At 37.7% G+C, this 20990-nt stretch overlaps 2 protein-coding genes across 2 annotated transcripts; both read right to left on the bottom strand.

Annotated features, from left to right (window-relative positions):
* Positions 1 to 14125: 14125 nt before the first annotated feature.
* On the bottom strand, positions 14126 to 15011 carry LOC122514080 (E3 ubiquitin-protein ligase MIB1-like). Its single transcript, XM_043630718.1, has 3 exons — positions 14879 to 15011; positions 14593 to 14837; positions 14126 to 14251 (listed from the first exon to the last, which is right to left on the bottom strand). The coding sequence occupies exons 1-3, from the start codon at positions 15009 to 15011 to the stop codon at positions 14126 to 14128; spliced, it is 504 nt and encodes a 167-aa protein (XP_043486653.1).
* A 1132-nt stretch (positions 15012 to 16143) lies between these two features.
* LOC122514079 (protein YkfC-like) lies at positions 16144 to 17445 on the bottom strand. The gene has a single exon (XM_043630717.1). The coding sequence runs from the start codon at positions 17443 to 17445 to the stop codon at positions 16144 to 16146; it is 1302 nt and encodes a 433-aa protein (XP_043486652.1).
* Positions 17446 to 20990: the final 3545 nt, after the last annotated feature.

The raw sequence follows: 20990 nt of genomic DNA, 5'->3' as shown, positions 1-20990 counted from the left end.
CTGTTTCTCTAATCTGCACAACACACGTTTTTTGCCTTTATTTACAAACCATAGTTCCACGCCTCCTATGTGCCTACTTTCATTTAGAGTAATGTTTGCGCTAAAGGATCAACTTCTTGCTGCGATAAACTCTTCTTCTTTCCTCTATGGTAATTGTTTTTTTACCAGTATAAGTTGCTTCTCCCATAACTGCCTTTCTCACCGAAGAACTGCACTAACTTAGTCCCAGCAGGAATTTTTCTTGGTACAGTAAATCTTCCTTTATTTTTCTCTGTTATCAGCAATAAATGTTTGCGATCATGTTTTCTTTCAAATATTTTCTATGCTTTAGGTTGAATAAAAATTCCATCAAACTTTAATTCCTTAAGCTTTCACAGTTGCAAAACCTTCAATCTCAACATTTGAGTTGCTTCTCGCATAAATTCCAGTTTCGTATGAGGTGCTTGACAGCAGCTCTGTTGTTCTTTAACATTAAATACTCTAGTTACTGGACTTTCCATTCGTGGTAACCTCCGTCCAGTGGTCATGTTTTTATTTAGAGTAATTTGTGCCGGGACTGGATCAAAAGCTTGATATGGATTAATCTTTTCTCCTTTAGTCTGTAAAACGCTGCTCCAGTACCGGTTCAAGTTTCATACGGCAACAAATAAGTTTTTTCTTCCCCATCAATATCAGCAATAGTTACATCTATTGGTAAAATTAGTTCCTTATTTACTTGCTGCAGACTGTGAAAACTCCTTGATCACGCATATATCGTCAAAAACGAATCAACAAATACTCCCTTTTTTTCGTGGTTGGCTCTCTTGAATTTGCCATCACTACGTAGGACGTTCCTGTGCAACAAGAGCATCAAGATCATTTATTCCTTTTTTCATTGCTTCAAGCTCATTCATCGGTACAGCATGAATAGCATTATTCACTATTTTTACCCCTTCGCCTTTTTTCACGTCTGATGAATGTAGCAGAGAAAGTTGTCCGGGAGCTTTAGGCATCGATGGTCGCCAAGAGTGGGAAATTCCTTTTATCTTCTTACCACTCCTTTGCTATCGATAGTATTCAATATAGCGTGGCATTTTCCAGGTGTAATCAATCAAAAACCAAGCTGTTATCAACTGCTCCTTTTACTTTGCATCCCTGTTCACTATATCTTCAGGGCTTACATGAGTACGACAGCGCGTAAGTTATTTGAAACTACTTCCAGGAGCTGGTTCTTTACCTGGTAATGACCAATCAAACGTTTCCTGCGTTTTTTGTAATCTATACTATTTTCATAAATAACATTGCCTTGTTTAACTTGAATAATCTCAAGTACTGCAGAGTCAGGTATCGGATCAATAGCTCCAGAATATGAACCGTGAGTAACAGTAATAGTTTTCTGAACAGTTATATCTACTTTTTAATTTCACTTATTGGAAAATCATTAACCTTCAGTTCCATACTCTTTGGCTATTTTGCTGAAAAAGTATGTGGCTCTGATTCAACTGATTTTATATCTGGATCTTCATCAAAAGAAATGCGAATACTGTGAGGTTAACTCAATCTCATAGCCATCAACATGAGCTTTGCCCTCATTAATCACAAATATTTCTTTTTTACCTTTTTTACCCTTCTTCTTCCCTTTTCTTCTTTGTGGAGGAACATCACTTCAAGGCCATTACAACGTAGGAACCATTTGCCTCTTTGTCATAACGAGCAAGAGCTTGTAGTTACTATTTGCTTGTGGTGGCGGTGAGTGTTTCTATTAATACTCCATTTTCAATGTTGTAAATTGGGTAAAAATTCGCCCATTGTAGAGTTAACGTAACACTTTCTACTTGGTATCCCCAAATGATGGAAACTTTAAGCCTTGCAGCTCCTACTTCCTGATAGTTTCTTGTACCAACTGCAGGATCACGAAGATTTTCGTCCTCAAGTTCTGTATCGTAGATTCTAGATAATAAACACCTATACGCACTGTGGTACTCAGTGGAAAACAAACTCTTTTGCTTCTACTTTTCTAACTGCTCCACGAAGATTAGATTTTTCCTCCTTCAGTGTAACTTTACCGTTCTCTATCTATAATACAATGCTTCCTGTTATAACATCACCATCACGAAATATTGCATCGCCTCTCCTTAAGCTTAGAGAGAGCCTACTCCTGAGTCTCGTTTAATTCTGCTGACTGTAGCCCTCTTCCAGCAAGGAACAAACTTTTTTCGTATTCTTTGTCAGGATTAAAGCGGTTATAATAACTATTTAAGGTCATTTATTTCAAAAAGTTACAACAAATGAAAGTTTCCCGAGTTGCAGATGTTCTGATAATTGGCACGGTGTGTTCTAAAACTAACAATTCCAGGATTTTCCACGTCTTTTGGCTCAAAATATCTCCCCAGATGACACTTTTTCCTTTACCTTTTGTACAACCATAACCCCGAGCTCCCTATTACTTGATTTGCTGCGTCCGTGAAATCGAAAGTAAATTTAAGATAGAGATTATTAGTTGGTACATTAGAGGGTTTAAACCTACCTGTGGGAGTTAGAAGCTCTCCATCATCATCACCCATACAAAAGAGTCTCATCAACAAACACGACGTCCAACTTCCTTAATTAATGTTGCAGAAGTAATTAGTTCCGATGGTGTGTCTTGAGTTGTACTCTATAGTGATTACGCTATCTGCCTATATTGCACCATTTCTACACGCTCAATAGTGCCTGAGCTACTATCAACTATATAATCTATGCTGACTGCTAAAATTGTTTGCCCTGTATAAACTTTTACATCTTTAATAGTGTGGTGATCTAAAACTTATCTTGCCGCCTGCTGCCACAAGTTTTTTCAACTTTGTAAGCTGCTTTCCAGGTAGAATCTCCAGATCCCCAGCAAGAGTATCGGTTGCTCTTTTTATGCTCGCAGCAATAGCTGCTCTGCCTGATTGTGTGTACTGACATAGTTGATTGTGCAGTTGATATTATGTATATACCAAGATCCGTAGAAAAAACGTCCAATTTTTTTGCAATAATAGGATCAAACTCTTTCCAAGCGCGATTTAAGTGGCCGATGTTCATGCCAAGTAACCATACCTGATAGAATGCTGCTACGCTAATTTTCTTAGCTCATGAATGGGCTCTTTCTGCTTTTTCGAATCGAATCATTTTTACAATCAACGTGATATTCCCACTAAATTGACTCTATTTTTTTTGATCAGTACAAATTCTTCGCTTCATAGCTAATAAGTTATACTAAATCGCTCTAAAATTGGTGTACGTTGAAAATTCCAAATCTGCTCAGAAAGTTTATCTTCACTTTAAGTGAATGTATGCTCTATTTCTTCATAAGTAGTTGATGCAAAACAAGCATTGATATCCCCTAAATTCCAACTATCTGACATACTATCTCAATGCTTTAGCAACTTAATTTCTGGCAATAAACTCTGTGGGTAGGATATAGTGCTTCTAAGTTGTACCACTCATGATTTCTTTCATATGTACCGTTGTAATTCTTCGTGTGAGGCTCTGTCTCTCCTATGTTGCAACATCTAACCTCTATAAATCCATTACTGTAACTTCTATCATAATGTGATCTAAAAGTGCCAAATTTAAATCTTGGATTTCCTATTTTCAGCTCAAATGAGTTTTTTCTTCCAACGATTAATACTGGTCCTTCTTTTGCCTATTTTTACACCTGAGTCAGCTCTGAAAGAAGATCTCCAAAATACTTTCATCTAAACATAAACCGCCTGAGCCATTGTACTAGTCATTGAATATTCGCATTAATCGAGATCTTGCCGTGCAGAAAGTTTTGCCAGAGCAATTACACTATCGACAAAAGTCATTAGGAACATCAGAGATGCCAATTTGAAATTCAGCAAAATGCTTCCTGGTGTTTCTCTTTGAATGGTAATATTCTCAATGTTTGCCCATTTCAGCGCCATCTTCAGTGACTGTGGTGTACCGCGCAAACGTTGAATCCTTATTCGTTTTGTTTTAGCTACGACCCTCTTTTAATGCACTCTTAGTAGCTTCTTACCCCAGGATTAAAATTTTCTCCCACGCCGTATTCCGCTACAGCCACGGCAACATTTCAGTCTGGGGTTTAAATTACCCCGTAGAGAATTTGCATCAAGAGAATCAATTAATTTATGTCTGTAAGTATTTGCTCTTGCTTTGAAGCATTTGGCAGGAAGTATCACCAATTTTTACTACCACTTAAATTATTTAAAGTAACGCATTCATTATCTTGCACGACGATGTCTTCTATCTGGCTCTGTAAGCTCTATATTCTGCATACCTTCTTAAAGAGGTGGGCAATCTCCATGATCTGGTAACATTCCACCCTACACCTTTCGCAGATTCAAGATCTTTTGATAAATTGTTCCTTTACAGCTTCGATAACATCTTTTGATGCCAGTTAGGGTAAATATGCACTTTTAGCATGACTAGTCTGGGAATACTACCACAGCCAATAACTATAAGCGTATCTGTTAATACACGATATCATCACGAATAACACGTGATTTCTGACGATCTCTAGCAATTCTTCTTGGTACTCCATCATTTTCTGTGGAAACGTATTGAAATCTGTACACTTCCTGGTCTGTGATACCACTTGCGCATCTTTTACTCTCGTGTCAGCAGATAATGCCATGATAGCTAATGCTCTTTACTCCCTGCTGTGACCAACCAACAATTTGGCTTTTACCCGCTTCCTTAAGGCTTCCTCATTCTCTGACTCCTTTCTCAGCACACCATAAAATTCAGCCAAGTGATCAGGTCATTACCTCTTGCCAAAAAGCAAGTAAATTTGCCTGTGCCTGCATCATTAATCCTTTGCCTTAAGCCACAAAGTTCACGCCAGGCTGCTACTTCCAGTATCTTATTGTGGATCACTCTCAGTTAGTGCAGCAAAAACTTGCATTCCGACGCCACTAACTCTTCTTTCATTCGCGAAAAGATTTCCTCAAATTTTAATGTTTCGACAATATTTGGTGTTTTCATCCTACTACCTTATACTATAATACCATCAAGGCGGATCAGCTTCCATTTGGCAGACGATTCCCTCTAAAATTGAGAGTTACTTTACCTTCTTTTATTTCTGTTCTTTTTTACACGTTTAAGCTTAAATCGACGCTCCCACTTTTCTAATGCCTTCTGCAACTGCCTGCATAAAGTTCTTGTGCCAAACCAGGTACAATTGGACTGATCTATCGCTCAAATAACCTTGATCCGTATCTCGGCGCTAACACGAGTGCCAATTGGCGTAGTTAAAATATCAACTATTGATTGTTTTAACATGCTCCTATACCACTTATTGTTTTACCAGTTTCAGAATTCATACCACGCATATCACTTACCCCTGCAAAGACATCATTGCTTCCTTGTTCTGCCACTGCCTCCACAGGAAATTAGGTCACCAGTACGAGCAATGGCTTTGCCCATTTACAAACACTGAATCTGACCCCTCAAGAAGGGATTGACTAGTATGTGGTGGTTTATAAGGGTCTGTTGATGCATGTTGTGACCATTCATCTCCTTGACGATGCACAGGCCTACCATTTACAAACACATTACTGCTTCCTCCTATGCCAGGGCTTTGTAAATAATCTCCATGTTGGTTACACATATCACCAAAACGAACAACTTTTCCCTGTTTTGCCAAACTTAAATCTTTGTCTGATTCTGAAAGTCGTTTTTGCCCTAACAATGAACCTCTTGTTTCCTCCTCTCTTCTTGACTCATCTTCACATCCTGATTCATATCCTTAATTCTGATGTTTGAGAGGTATACTCCAATATCACCAATCATAATACCCTTATCATTATTAGCTCTAACATTTTTCTCCGGCTAGTTTAAATCTATTTTTTCGCATTTAACTAATGCCACTCTCAGTAATCTCTAGACTTGAGTTCCCAACCTGTAAGACAATCTTTTCATCAGTTATATTTGAACTTGATTTTCCCGTTTTTAAAATAACTTCCTTACTAGTTACTTCCATTTGCGTTTCTTTCACTGCAAAACAAGAGCTCCTTCTTCTTTGACAGAAATTGTAAACTTATGACCATTTCGGTCATAGTAAATACTGTTCCATCTTTAAAACAAAACCGCTTACTTCTTCCTTACTTCCTTCTGGAATAGGATATTTTTTATAATAAATTGCAGGTAAGACAATCCCTTTGGCAATTTCACCAGATGGCGAAAGTACTATCACCTGTTCTCCATACTTGGTGCAGACCAACTTCTGTCTCTCCAGCTCTTGCTGTTACCCATGGCAACCAGTCTGTTAATATATTACCTATCATTTTTACACGTACCTTAGCCGTTCCACAGCCTACTTCTTCGACTGTGCCAACTCTAATCAAGTTATTAAGTTTTATTAGTAAGTTCGCATCTTCAAAAACTATTCATCATTTTTGCCAACCTTACATATTTATGCTTATTAGCAACTCCAATATCAGGCGTAAACCCAATGTAAACAGTACTCGGCGGAATACTACTCTCTGCCCATACTGAATCACCAAGATGTACTTCATGCACCCACTCTACCATCCACACTAAATATGCATCGAGCTCTGGCCTAAATCATCTCCTCCTCCTGAGATAAATTCTCCTGGTGAAATTTTCTCCACTTTCCAAGTGTTTTTATTACCACTCTTGCTACTTCTGCCGCCAATGCTCTGACAATAATAGGTGCATTTTCTATTGTGCTATCAATCACAATTCGTGCTTCAAATTTTGCTCTCAGCGCTAATTCTTCTGTTCCTGGATCATGTCCTTTTTCAAAGCCACTAAGTTCTATAAATACTGCTGGTGCTATCAATTCTTTCCTGATTGCTGGATAAACCTCACAAGTTTGAATGCTGGTATCTCTGCCTTTAGCGTATTACAAATTGCCTCATGTAAATTAGTCCAAAATGCCGTCATAAAATAACTCATGTGTAAAATATTTTTCAAATATCCTTTCAACTTCATAATTAACAAGATTTTCTATTATCCTTGAAGCCCTCAGGTTCAAAGTGGTAGTTTAACCTCCTGTATCGGTAGTGCTGTTCTTCCTACACGTTTAAAAATACCACGATAGCTCTTGGCATTGTTGCCATAAATTCATCATTAAATGCTGTTCTTATTTTGTTGTTTTATATTTATATCATACAGATGCTCTAATTAAAACTTTCAAAGTGCTTTTTCTTGACTTGATGATTCTTAGTCTTTTTCTAATTACTTTCAGCCTAATTTGCTTTTCTTCACTGATTTCTCGGACAGCCTGAGATTTTAACCATAGTGCCGTTTTGTTTAGCGCTCTTACCGCTGCCAACTCTACTTTAGCTTTGTTAGCATCAATGTCGTGAGTAATTCTCTCAATGTTTTCATTACTTCAATTTTAAACATCTTTCTCTCCAAGTACTGTACAGTTTATATTCCAAACTATTCCTGAATTACCTCGCAGTGGCGGAGAATATACTTTATATTTACAACCATCAATAACAAAAATATCTCCCACCATTGGCCTGCAGTACATCAAAAACGCTTACCTCAAGAAAAGCATCTCTCCCACAAATTGTCCTTCACCAATCTCGTATAATTTATCTGGCTGTTGCTTAGTACTTGTACCATCTATGACTTATCCTTTGATTTCATACAAAGCTACTTTTCCTAAATGAGCAAAACAATCTTTAAATAATCTCTTAATATTCTCTTGCACATTTCTCCGCTATACTAACATTTATATGCTAAGAAGAGGTAAAGCATTCTTCTGCCTCACACCGCTTTATATTTGCTCTACCTATGTTGCAACGATCTTGACTAGTATTGCTGGACGGTGGCACATTGCAGAGGGTTTGACTGCGTATGCAAATCAGTCCCTCTATCAAATCTTCTTGGCTCTTGTTTTGCATAGAGTGGCTGTCCAAGAGTATTCACTGTTTCATTAAAATCTGCTGGTGCAAAATATGTTGTAAATGTGCTTGCTGTTCCTACTGGAAAACAGTGCCCCGTATCCCTTTCTATAAAATCTTCTCACGGTTCCTTCAGGATCAGTTGCTTGTCCTCTATATTCCTCAAACGTTATTCCACAGAACGTAAAATCCTGACCTCATACATTTCTTAGCGCTGCTCCTTCTTGCCATCTCTCATATGCTTCTTTCACTTTAGCATGAGAGTAAGTGCATCAAAAAACTCAGGGCTTACCAAGGCATGAATTCCTGTCATCTTCACCACTTAGATTATCTTCTATGTGCCGGAGTACTTCCAGACACTTACGTTTTACATCTGTCGTTGCTGTTCAAGGGCAAAATTTACTACTTTGGTGTTATTTCAAATTCGTTGTATAGATTTAATAGCTCTGACCCATCTGCGTCCAGAATAATCCCTTTCAGCGCTCCCATACGCAAATGCTCTAATGTTATTGCGTGTTTGTTTCTCATTAGCTGTAAATGGTCAGTTATTACGTCTGCCAGCGCTTTAAGTTCACTTTCTGATCCAAATGCTCTTATTCCCTGTACTTCTTCTGGTAACACTACATCATCATGCGGAATATGTGGAATCGTAAATGTTCTTACCTTTCTTTTCCTCTTTTCCTACTGTTGCTGGTGCTCGGGTACTTGCGTTGGTCGTAAACTTTACTCCATTTTGCTCTTCTATGGTAATATGTCTAAATCTTACTGACCTACTTGGAAATAAATTTAAATTTTCAAACCCGTCCATAATTTATCGGCAATATATTCATCGCATTAGTTAGTGCCGTCATACTAAATGCTGTATTGTAAATGGATTTTGCATTTTTTCTTTTCCCCCTTTGTGTTTTTTATTGTTTAATATAGCTTTAGACTGCCTTACGGATATAATCCCTCGTGTTCAAGTTGCTTTATTGCTGCATTTTTCTGCTCTTCAGTGATATTTGCTGGCCATACAACTGCCTGATCTGCTCGCATTGCACCGCGAGCATAATTACTCCTTTAGCAGTTTCCTTTGCGTTTACATCACTTGAATTACTCCTATTGCCGTTGTGTGCCATCGGTTGCTGTTAGATTTAAGACCCTAATAAAAACCCATCTTCAGTCGTTTTAGCAACTACTGCACCAAGCTTGAGATTCTGTCCTTGGCAACAGTTATTTGATCTCGTGAATATAAATTTGATGCTTATTTTAGAAGATCACCAAGGTTATTTGTTCTGTTATACTACTCATTTTGCTTTCTCCTTTTTATATATTTTAAATGCCTACGACTTTTCGCTACCTGCATCATCAACTCTTCTCCTGAATTCTGTGGTATTGTACTTATTATCTCTGTCTTTTGTTCTTTCTGCAAGTAATTCCATTAAAAACTTCCCTTGCTTGCTCAACACTTACACTCTGCTCAATAAATTCTCCTATTTTCTCTGGCATCTTTGATATATTACATAAACGTTTAATTCAAGAACTTCAGTACGATACTTAGTTAAATTATTAGTTTCTTCTTTTAGGTCAGTATAGTTTGTTCGTTCATAGTAATACTCCTGTTTTTATTAATATATTTAAACTCTGAAAGAATTGTAATTCCATCTGCAAGACCTATTTCTACTGCTTTCTCGCCAAATATAGCCCTGCTTCTGTTGATTTGATTGCCTCTACAGAAAGTTTCTATTGCGTGCTATTAGCTCAACCAGCATTCCATATAAACGATTCACTTCGCTTTTTAGGTTTTCTAAACTCTCAGAAGTTATTGGCTCATGTGGATTTAAATCATTTTTTCTACTTCCTGCAATACTGTCGTATATTTTATTCCCTGTTTTTCATCAACCCACTTTGATCTATATGACTTGCTATTACTCCTATGCTTCCTACATCCTGAAGTTCTACTCACAAATACCTTTTCAGCGCTAGAAGCTATAGCGTACGCTGCGAATATGCATCTCATTTGCTATCGCCTATTATCCTCTTTTTTCCCCTTGCACTGTAAATAAAATCAGCAAGGTCAAACACTCCATTGACCTCTCCTCCAGGACTGTCTATATCCAACAGGATTGTTTCTATATCACTATCTTCTATTGCTTGTGTAATTTGTGCTTCTATTTGATTATAGGAAGTCATTCCAAAAATATCATCAAAAGTTCTGACTTTTTTGTCAAGATTCCATGTATCGGTATTCCTCTTTCACTATTTCTTACTGCATGTTTTATATTTTTAAAGATAGGCTGCTTTCCTGTTGTAGTGACAGTAACTCAAAACTCCTTGGTTCTACATTACACATCTGTTTAGCCATTGTTGTTTCATATCACCTCTTGATTGGCCGTAACGTCAGAATCAAAACTTAAGCCCAGTTCACTTGCACGTCTTGATCTTCTGCTATTTCTTGGTCAATTTCTTCTACATCATAACCCATTTCTGATACTACTTCCGCTCGACTCTTGAATCCATTTCTTACTGCATTTGCTGTGCTTGCTGATCTTTTAGCGGATCGACCCAATCAAATCCCTGTGGTATCCATTTACTTCTTTTTTTGCTCCTCTTTTCCCTTTGTCCATTTCTTCACCTATGTCTAGCTCTCCAGAAAAGTAGTGCTAACTCTAACCACCTATCCCATACAGGACGGCAAAACTGAAATACCATTATGTTATGCTGTAACATTGTACATCTCCTACGAAACTCTATTAATCCTGCTCTAATGATGAATAATTAACACCGGTTAAATCTCCTGTTAGTTGCTCATATGTTATCCCTGTACCAATCGCTATTGCCCTGAGTTGCTGTCTTATAAAACGCTTCTAACTTCCTCCAAATCATCTGACGGTTCTGAAAATTTTATGTCTTCTCGGGTCTAAAAGCTGCATTGTTCCTGGCTCTAAACCTGATAGTGCCACTCCTTGCTCATTACTTTCCACTTTCTCCCTGATATTTGCTTCTGGATCGAGTCTCGTAATAAATCCAGCAAACATTGCTGCAGTTTTCTTTCTCACCAGCTCTGCATCATCATATTGATCAAGCTCATAAAGCTTCAGCAGTATATTAGAAAGCCAGGCTCCCCTCTGATTTGCCCAGGTCTTAATGTCTAAAATATCCTGTAAAACATCATTTGCTGGCACTCTCACTGATTCTCCAAACATACTTTCACCAGGGTGTTCTTTAAATAGGTAGTATGCTTCTCTTTGCCCAAGCCTGTTAAACTCAATCCCGTTTCTTATTACATTACCATTTCCTAAAGTTTGATTTGTTTTATTACTAAATGTTCCAGACTCAAGTACTTGTAGTTGTAATGGTACAGAAAATCTATCTTCCAGCTTTCTCGTTCTTAAACGTACAAAACATTCTCCTCCCTCTATCATACTTCTGCACACTAGAGCTTGTAATCCATAAAAATCACTTACTCCGTTACTGTCTGCTTCATCTGTCCATCTCAGCCATAACTCTTGCACTCTTTTCCGAAACTCTGGATCTTTAGCTTTTGATTGCGGTTTTATTCCTGTTCCAATCGAGTTACTTACTATTGTATCAATGATATTTGCTGCATATGGATTTTTTCTTACCATATCACGAGAGCGGCTACGCAAGTGCTCAAGGCTTTGAGAGAGTAAATTATTTATGCTTCCCGTTTTCTCCTTGCCAATACATTACCCTTCTTCCTGCGCCAGATGCATCCCAGGCTGAGCTTTGATTTTTGGCTTGCTAAATAGTTTGTTTGAATGATTTTTAGTAACATTACAAAACTCCCTTGTTAGTAGAAAAATAATTTCCTCTTCGGCTTCATTCCAACAATCTTTAGTTCGCCTTAATACGTTGTCTTAAGCTTAGTAAATCATTTATATCTACTTCTGCATATCTCACCACATGGTCACCATATGCAATTGATACCACTCGCTCTCCGTTTTGCAGCTTCTTTATCGCTTCTTCAATTTGAACTAAATACTCTTCGTTATACATTTACTACTTGCTGATCCACTTACTTTTCACTATTTTCTTTGATTTTACTTTCTGGTTTTTCACTTAAACTATTCATTTACTCTCTGGCCATCTGTCTACTCCCAGTGCTATTGATGCTGCTCTTGCGTAAATTCGGCAATCTAATACTTCATTTCTTTCTCTTACCTTTTGCCACTCTTGTTTGGTTATCTCCTTTCACTACTTTACTGACTAATGCTCTGCCGTTAGCTGCTTAAAATATTCAGGTGCATACTCAGGAAAATGACAATATCCCTGCTGGCACTTTCTCTTTTCCCCGCTTTTTAAAATATTAAGTAGCTGAAAAAGCTCTGACTTTAATATCGATACCCCTACTGGCCACAGCTTTATTCTCTTTTCAGCTTTTGACCCACCAACTTTATGTTATCTACTCTACTTGGGCTGCTAAGTGGTACTAGCGCTTATTACACCTTTCACTGCCATTACTCTTCCCGATCCTTGATGACTTCTCACCAGTTGTAACTTCCTGCGTTGCATACCCTGCATCAACCGCCATCATGCTTATCATCATATTCAAGCCCATTTTCACCGATAAAATGATGATTTAAGAGCTCAGAGAGTTTCCCCATACTTCTCCACCTCCTGTATCTCCTTCAAATACTCGATAGTCTATTGACCAACTTTCACGGCTTTTTCCCCAGGCTACAACTTCTACTTCTAACCGATCTTTCTGGACATCTACTCCTGCTGTGAGAACTACTTCGCCTTTTGGTACTGTGCCTATGGGGAAAAATTCTCTTCTGTTAAATCGTTGCTTCCAGTCTGGTACTTCTCCTTTGTCTACCCAGGTTTCTCCAAGCGTAGTATTTATCCAAACCTCAGTAATTGTTCACTTTCTTTCGCATGGAGAAAATCCTCTACTGCTTGAGTCCAACTATACCAGCCAACTGGACTATAAAGACTTGAAAGATGAAATCCTTTTTTCTCACCTTTACTCTACTAGTAGGCCTCCATTCTCCACGCTCAAGCATCTCTGTCTTTTGATGATTTTCTATCTTTCTCACCACATTCTACACATATATAGTGTGCTGTATTTGGATTTTATCTTCCCATTTATTTGTGACCACTTTAGAACTGATAGTAATTACAATGCGGGCATGTACAAAAAGTATCTCTTTCTGTTGCTTCAAATTCCTTCTCAATTCTGCTTATTCCATGAATCGTTGTGTTGATACTAAAAAAATCTTTCTACGTGCAAAAGTGTTAGTTCGAGCAATACTGAGCAGTACTGGATCTCCTTCTCCTCCTGAATCTCCTGGGTAGGCATCTATCTCATCAAGAAAGAGATACTTTACTGGCATAGATCGGAGGCCTACCTGCTATTTGCTCCAGTTATTACTACTATTCCACCTGGAAATTCCTTACTTTGTACAGTATTGCCCTGGTCTCTGACCTTGGGTCTTTTACTTACTTTTTAAACATGTGTACTTCATCAGTGGCGCAAATCTTCCTTTTGACCAACGTTTTTCCCATTTCAACTGTTGGCTGCACAAACTACATTGGACCTGGTGTCTGATCAATGATGTAGCCTATCCAATTGTTACCAGCTTCTGTTCCTCCCATCTGCGCTCCTTTCATGAATACTACTTTTTCTGCTGGTGAGGACGGAGAAAGTGAATCCATGATTTCTTTTTTAAGGAGTTCTTTCCGTTCTCCTTTACCTGGTTCTGATGCTGCAGTTGGCGCTAAAACTCGATACTCATTTGCCCACTCTGACACTTTAAGCTGCGGATCCGGTTTTAAACCTTCAGAAAAAGATGTAGCGTATATCATGTCTGCTCTACTCATAACTGGTTCTATCTCGACATCATTAACAATAGAACTACACTCCTCCATCTCCATAAGCATCTTTTCTGAAATTCCTTTTTCTATATATCTTTTGCTCACCTCACTTATCATTATTGCTATAACAAGCGCAAATTCCCTGTTATTGTTGCAAAAATGATTGCATTGCTTATTGTTATTTGCTGTTAACCCTATATATACCGCTATTGCTACTGCACTTACTGAGGTAGAAACACAGATTACATTATTGTATTTTCTTACTTTGCATCTCTATGCTCCATACACCTATAATAAATTGGTACAGATCTGCCTATCTCATCTGGTATTTGATACTCTTTCTTTAAATAAAGTTTTTAGCAATTCTAATTATTTGACTTGATTGCTAAGTGCAGAACAGGTGTATAGTTTGCTCCTTTTTTTCAGCAATAACTTTACTACATGTAAATGCCTTTTTCTGCAGCAAGATAAATCGGTGATAGACCTTTATTATTTACAATATCAATATTGATTTCTTCTTTTAAAATTGCATCTAACAATCTCAATTTCTCCTCTTTGTGCAGCTAAATGGAGTAGACTATTCTTCTCAGAACCATACTTATTGCTCCTCAAAGTCTTCTTTATCTCAGGTTTAGCGTAATCAAATGGTGTCTTGCCGCATCGTCTTTTACCAGAGGGTCTATATCTTCTCGCGTTAGTAAACTTCTATTGTTTTAAGTCTTTCAGCGTAATGTAGTGGTGTTTTATTTTCATAGTCTTGCAAATTGACTTTGCATTAGGCTCCTTTATTAAGCATTTGAGGATATCAAGACATAAGTCTCTTTCATCGTAATTAGTATTACTTACAGCTATATGAACAGGTGACAATTTCATTGAGTTTTTGTCCCATGCGTGCACTATTCACATCTGCTCCAAGCTTCAGCAGTAACTTTACTATCTCCAACTTTTTATTATTAACTGCATAGTGCATTGGTGTCTGATTTCGCGCATCAAAGACATCTATTTCAGCGTTTCCTTCTCTTATCAAAATCTTTACAACTTCTGCATGTCCTCTGCCTGCTGCTAGATGTAATGGCGTATGATGCAGAGCATTTCGTACGTTAACGTCAACACCTTTTCCTATCAAATATCTAACTGCATTAACTTCACCTATCATTGCAGCCAAATGAAGTAAGCTATCTTGTTCTGACCCGTACTTGTATTAATTAGCGCTTGTAATATTTCTGCTTTTTTTCCCTCTTTGGCGTAATCAAGAGATGTTTTACCATCATTATCTTCTACAAAAGGATTAATGTTCTTCTTCGTGAGTAACAAGTCCACCATGCTTATTCGTCAAATTCTCTAGCGCAATGTAGTGGTGTTTTTTCCGTTTAACCCTCTAACATTAACATCTAATCCAGGTTGATTAATGAGACATTTATTACACTCCAAACTTAAGTTATCAGCCATTTTATATTTAAAATCTTTTATATTGAAATTTAGTGTTAGAATTCTTCAAGCGAGTTTGTAATCTCTTCAGTTAGCCCATATGAATCTTTTCAGTGTCACTCAGTGATGCAAGTAGTGCTGAAACTCTATTGGAATATTAAGCAGATTATTACGGACAACTCTTGCTACATTAAATGCTTCAGTTTTTACCTCTTCAATTGACACAAATTTGCCTCCTTCAGCTTTCACTTTAGCTTCAAAGTTTACCACGCTCCGTTTCATTTTTTATTCTCGTTTTAGCAATATCGTTGAAAGTTTTTTCCCCTCGCCTTTTCTCCTAAGTGGTTGACTTGGATCTCTTATTGCTGCCCACCGCTTCATTTGCTGTTCTCGGTCATAAGTCCGTCTTCCAGCTCAACTATTCCTTCTTTGCCAACAGACATACGCTCAAAAACAACCTTTTTCTCCTTGCCCATTCTGCTTGCGTAATTCTCAACCTTTTTTTCTCCTTTTTTAGCACTGCTCAGCCTATAATTTCGTAGTAGTTAACATTTGCAAATATGTCTAACGCTAAAGAAGGCCTGAGGTCGGGCCCACCAAACCCCTCCAGCCTGGCCAAAAGACCCCACTTTTTTATGATATTTTCAACGTATTGAAATCTTTACTAAATATTCATAACATAGAACATTAATGCTAAAGAATCTGCTTCATTTCTCTGTGGAACAACAACCCTTTTCCTGCACTGCTTCAATTACATCAGCTTTCCTGCATTGCCCTTGCCAGTTATAAACGTAATAGTCTTAACCGAAACACCTTGATAGGGAATATTACTTTCTTCACACCAAGCAGAAAGGTGGTGCTAAAAAACCCTCCATAGATATGTGCAGCATCAGTTCCCAAGTGTCTTCTCACTTCTTCAAAGTATACAACTTCAATGCCTGGAATTTTATACTTAGTGATTGTAGGGTCGAGAACTGGCGCGCCTCTTTAGGGCTTGGTGGCTGATCCATTATTTTCATGTTGGGCCTCAATCCAAAATTCCCATGTTTACGTTTCCAGCTCCCGCCTCGTCAAACGCAGCATGCAGTTTTCCCACACTACGCTTTCCTAGCAGATTCTTACCAAAGTTTATAACATCTTGTACTGGGGCTGCTTTCGGAACGTAATATCTTAATCTATAGTCTTTATATAGACCTAGTGTTTCGTATATCCATTCGCTACTCCACCTCTCCCAGCCAAATCCTTTTGCTTTTCTAGCTTTCATTAATTTACGTCTTACTTTCTTCTCTACCCATAGTTTCACGTAGTTAAAGTTTCGACCTGAGTTTCCTATCCTAAAGTAGTTTGTCCACCCTCTCAGTATTGGATTAATGATATTTATCACTTTCCATATTGGTTGCGATTTGTGGTCGCGAAATACCTCCTTCAATTTTTGAAGTAAGTTTGTCCGCGCTTTCATCTGTGGTGTTGTTTGTACCCTCCACTTTCCTTGTTTTGTGATCTTCTCTCGAAAATCAAATCCTAGAAAGCTGAATGTCTCTCTTTCCTTTAGGTTAGTTACTTTTGTCTTTTCTTTATTTACTTCTACCTTTAGTTTTGCTAATTCTTCTTGTACCCTTCTATACACTAATTTTTCTAGCCATTCCCATTTCTGGTGGCCATCTATCAGTATCACCAAATCGTCCGCCCATCTGGCATATTCTATATGTTGATATTTTCCTTCTTTAGTCACCTCTTTTGCCTTTTCTAGCATTTTATCTACCTCATTTAGGTATATATTGCTTATTAGTGGTGAAAGTGGTGATCCTTGCGCTATTCCTCGTTTCCCTCCTACTTTGAGGATTAGCTTGATCAAGTGCATGATTTCTTTATCATTTACTCTTTTGGAAATCTTTTCCATAAGAATATGGTGTCGCACATTGTCGAAGTAGGATTTCAGATCTATGTCAATAACTTTTGTATTGCCTTTGATTGCTGCTTTCGATACTTTATCAATTGCTTCATGCGCTTTTCTCCTAGGTCTATATCCATATGATCCGTCCTGAAAGTCAGATTCAAATATTGGTTCAAGTATTAGCTTCAGTGCTGTTTGCACTATTCTGTCCCGGATGCAGGGTATGTTCAACGTTCTGAGTTTTCCCCCAACTTTTGGTATTTCCTTCCTCCGGTTCCTATTTGGGCTATAGGTTTTGGTTATTAGTTCGTGTCTTATTTGTTGAAGATACTTTTCTAAGCCTTCTGCCTCTATCGATTCAAATGTCACCCCATCCATTCCTGGTGCCCCTTTGCTCTTCTTTGTCAGCTTATATGCTTCTTCTAGTGTCTCCATCTTGCAGACGTGAACATAGATTCCCCAGAATCGCCATTCCGGTTCTGTTTTCGCTTTGGTATATATCTTTCTTCTCAGGTCTTGTAATTTTATTGGCATTTTTATCATTTTTACCTTTACCTTCCTTTTTGTTAAAAGATTTCTACTAGTAGGGTGCCTTTGCTCCATGAGAGTTACCTCACTTCTTTACTACTACGCACCCATCCGCCACCCTCTCATCTTCTGTTCTTTTCCTGTTTTCCAGTTATAGAACCTACCACTCCAAGGTATTTCTCCTTGGGATGAGGAGGGCTTCTCCAGTTGCTTTGTATGTCCTCATTACCATGCTATCACTACCACCCCGCTGAAGTAGAACAATTGTATCAGTCGTTTTTCAACTGCCTATTCTGCTTTCGCCCATTGACCGCTGGCTCAGCCTTCAGTTCTTATCGTTTTCGAGGCCACCTATGTGTTTGCTTTCGCTACGGCCTAGTAATTCGCCATTATCCTATGATAACGTTGTCGGTAGGCTTCAACATTTTGCTTTCCCTCCACATTGCTACCCTAGCTACAGGACTTCGACTTTTATCCTGGTGGGTCTACCTCCCACTGAACATACTTGCCTTCTCTGGACACACGAAACAATTCAAAATCTTCTCAATTTCAAATTCAGTTTTGTATACTCTTTGAGCTAGGTTGTTACATCTTTTTTTACTTAATTTACCATCATTTCCTCGCCATAGCTTATCTTGCAAATACCCATTTCTAATAATTTCTCTCATTCAAATCCTGACTTTTTACAATACTTTCATCTATTTTATAGTCCGAAGGTAAAGAACATGGCTCATTTGCGATCAGCACGATTTATAAATTCATAATCTTCAATGATCTCAAATTCATCGTCATATTCTCTTCATCTCGTATTGCCATCATCTACTGAATCGAGTTGGCTGTTCAGTCTTATCCTGCTCTGAGCCTGTAGCAGCACCTGTAGTGCTAAACCAATTGCGCCGTAAAAAACTAAATCCATAAGTACCCCAATCTATCACAAAATAAAACAATAATTCTACCAACTATAATACAAATTAATATTATTGGTCAACAATTATCTTAATAATTTAATCTCCTTTTATTTTTACTTTGAGTAAATTTTACTTCCATAGAATACGTATAGAGTTATAAACACTAACAAGCAAACTCTGTACTAAACTTTTGGTTCATATACACGTTGCGCGTATTAAGAAAGTTGCTTTTAAAGTATTGCATTTTACCTTTATTTTCGCTATAAGGTTGCTTTAAGCTTGGATTTTCCACCACCTTATACTATTTATGTTATGATTTTAAAATTTTTTGGGGGCACTTCATGAAAAAATCTATTTATACTAGAACTGCTCTAGCTTCTCTATTGACTTTCTTTCTTTCAGTGGCTTTGCTGCTGACTTTTCTGACGAGAGTATGAAGGAAGTAAAAAAGCAAGAGCGTAACGAGTCAATCAAAACTTCTGGAAAGATGGATGATGAAGACGTCAACTAAGAAAACTAAAGAAAAAAATGGACAGGATATGTAATGCTGATCCAAGAAAAAAAAAGCCGAGGAGCTTAAGAAAAAGAAGAACTAAGATTAGCAGCCTCGAGCAGAAAAAAGAGGGAGTTAAAATTAGCAGCTGAACAAAAGAAGAAAAAAGAAGAGTTAAATTAGTAGCAAACAAAAGCAAAAAGATGAAATTAGGCTAGCAAAAGAGAAACAAGCAAAGCTTATAGAGGATTCAAAGGCGACAAGCTCTAAGCACTAAAAATTCTAATGTAGAAAGTCAAATTACGGGTTCTAAAACTAGAATGCTAAAATTGAAGCTAAAGATATAAAAACGGATGTAAAGTTGTTAACAGCATACAGAGGCAAAAAGGTAAGGCAAGTCCTGTTGTTTCAGTTGGTGGGGTGATATTATCAATACCAATCAAGGGGATGGTTTAAGAAAACTTTCGGTGGCGTTTGTTGATTCTCAAGGTTATGGTAACCATGGGCTAAGTGGCTATAAACCATTTACTGTTATGCCAGGTAAATCTACAGATTATTTTAACAATACTCCAGATTAGTATAAAAGGAGCAAATCCAATATTTCCTAAGGGATAGGGAATATTGGTGATTACAGTGAAAACATGGGCATGATTTCAGATGCAATATTGCACTTAAGAGCTGAAAATAAAAATGAGGATATTGGTCTTCGTTATGGTGCCGATGTACCAATTCCATGTTCCAGTTACTGAAGGTAAAGGAGCTTCACAAGGCGTGAATGCTGCAAGAGGTAGGAGTGCACATTGTTTTTGAATTCAAATATGGTGATCTGAAACTTGGTTATCAGTTTGGTCCTGAGTCTCTGATGAGACTTGATGCAACAAGAATTGCAACTGTTGATGGAGCTGCAGATAGTGACTGGTTCAGAAAAGTAAACTTAGAAGGAAGTGCTGCAAACTTCCCATTTTACGTAACACCACGTCTTTACACTGAAAGCTTCTCGAGCGAGAGCGAAAAACTCTCCTTCCGTATGGCAGGAAAATACAACAAAGACGTTATGACCACATTGCCGTTTAGAGCTGCTTACTACTCACCAAATTATCTGGGTGCAAGATTTCTTAGCTACTCACCTCGCTCTATGATAGTGGTTTATCCGTTGTAAAAGAAATAGATTCAGTTCTTTCTAAAAATGCTCAAAAGCAAGATGAGGTAAAGCATAAGGACCGTAAGACATGTTGGACCAGATTACGAGCATATAGTAGCGCTGGTGCATCATATGAATATGACTTAGTAAACATAATGTAAAGTTAAAGGTTGGTGAATATGGGTTTCAAAGCCACCGAGTAAATAAGCACCTTTAATGAGTTCCATAGAATACATAATCTTGGCAGGCATTAATTTGGGTGCAAGCGCTGATTATAAGATTGATGAAGATCAAAGTGTAAAATTCGCTGCTTCTTTTGCATATTTAGGCAAATCTGGTCACCTAAGAGTATCAAGGAACTCGACCCTTGCTTCAAAAGAATATAAAGAGACTACTGATTATTGCTAGAAAAAATGGCCTTAAAGCAACTTTAATGATAACACTACCATGTATTGGACTGCAGGTGCTGGTTATCAATATGATAACCATCTACACAAGCGTGACATACTTTGGTAGCAGAATGAGTGATAAAGATATGCTTCATGATGTTGCACTTGGTGTTCAGTATGATCTATCTTCTTGCATAAGAGCAAATTTGTTCCTTATGCAGCCTTACATTATTTTATGACTGATGGAAAAGGTGCGCTGAAAGATAAAAATAATGCTGATGTACCTTCCAACAAAGGAATTCTTCTCCTCACTGGTGTGAAGTTTTCTTTCTATTTGTTCTAGTAATACACACCACAACTTGAATGTGGTGTGTATCTTATCTGTTAGCATTTACTCATCGATCAAATAAACATAAGCCAGTGCGTAATAAACTCTACGAGTATTTATTTTCATTCACACAATAAGTAATGTCATCCCAGTCACAGCTGTACGAAAATTGTGGCAATTTGCATAGTAAATG

The sequence above is a fragment of the Polistes fuscatus genome, unplaced genomic scaffold (genome assembly GCF_010416935.1).
Source record: "Polistes fuscatus isolate 324 unplaced genomic scaffold, CU_Pfus_HIC Scaffold134, whole genome shotgun sequence".
Lineage (NCBI taxonomy): Eukaryota > Metazoa > Arthropoda > Insecta > Hymenoptera > Vespidae > Polistes > Polistes fuscatus.
Note: the sequence above shows the minus strand (reverse complement) of the source record. Positions and strands in the feature narration are given on the sequence as shown.

What these genes read in the sequence shown, in the direction of transcription:
- LOC122514079 (XM_043630717.1), bottom strand. Translation starts at nt 17,445, where the DNA reads ATGGAGACACTAGAAGAAGCATATAAGCTGACAAAGAAGAGCAAAGGG.
- LOC122514080 (XM_043630718.1), bottom strand. Translation starts at nt 15,011, where the DNA reads ATGGTGGACTTGTTACTCACGAAGAAGAACATTAATCCTTTTGTAGAA. An exon ending in GCTAATTAATACAAGTACGG is followed by an intron (nt 14,838 to 14,878) that starts GTCAGAACAAGA and finishes CTGCAATGATAG; the next exon opens with GTGAAGTTAATGCAGTTAGA. An exon ending in TGCTGAAGCTTGGAGCAGAT is followed by an intron (nt 14,252 to 14,592) that starts GTGAATAGTGCA and finishes TACTCCATTTAG; the next exon opens with CTGCACAAAGAGGAGAAATT.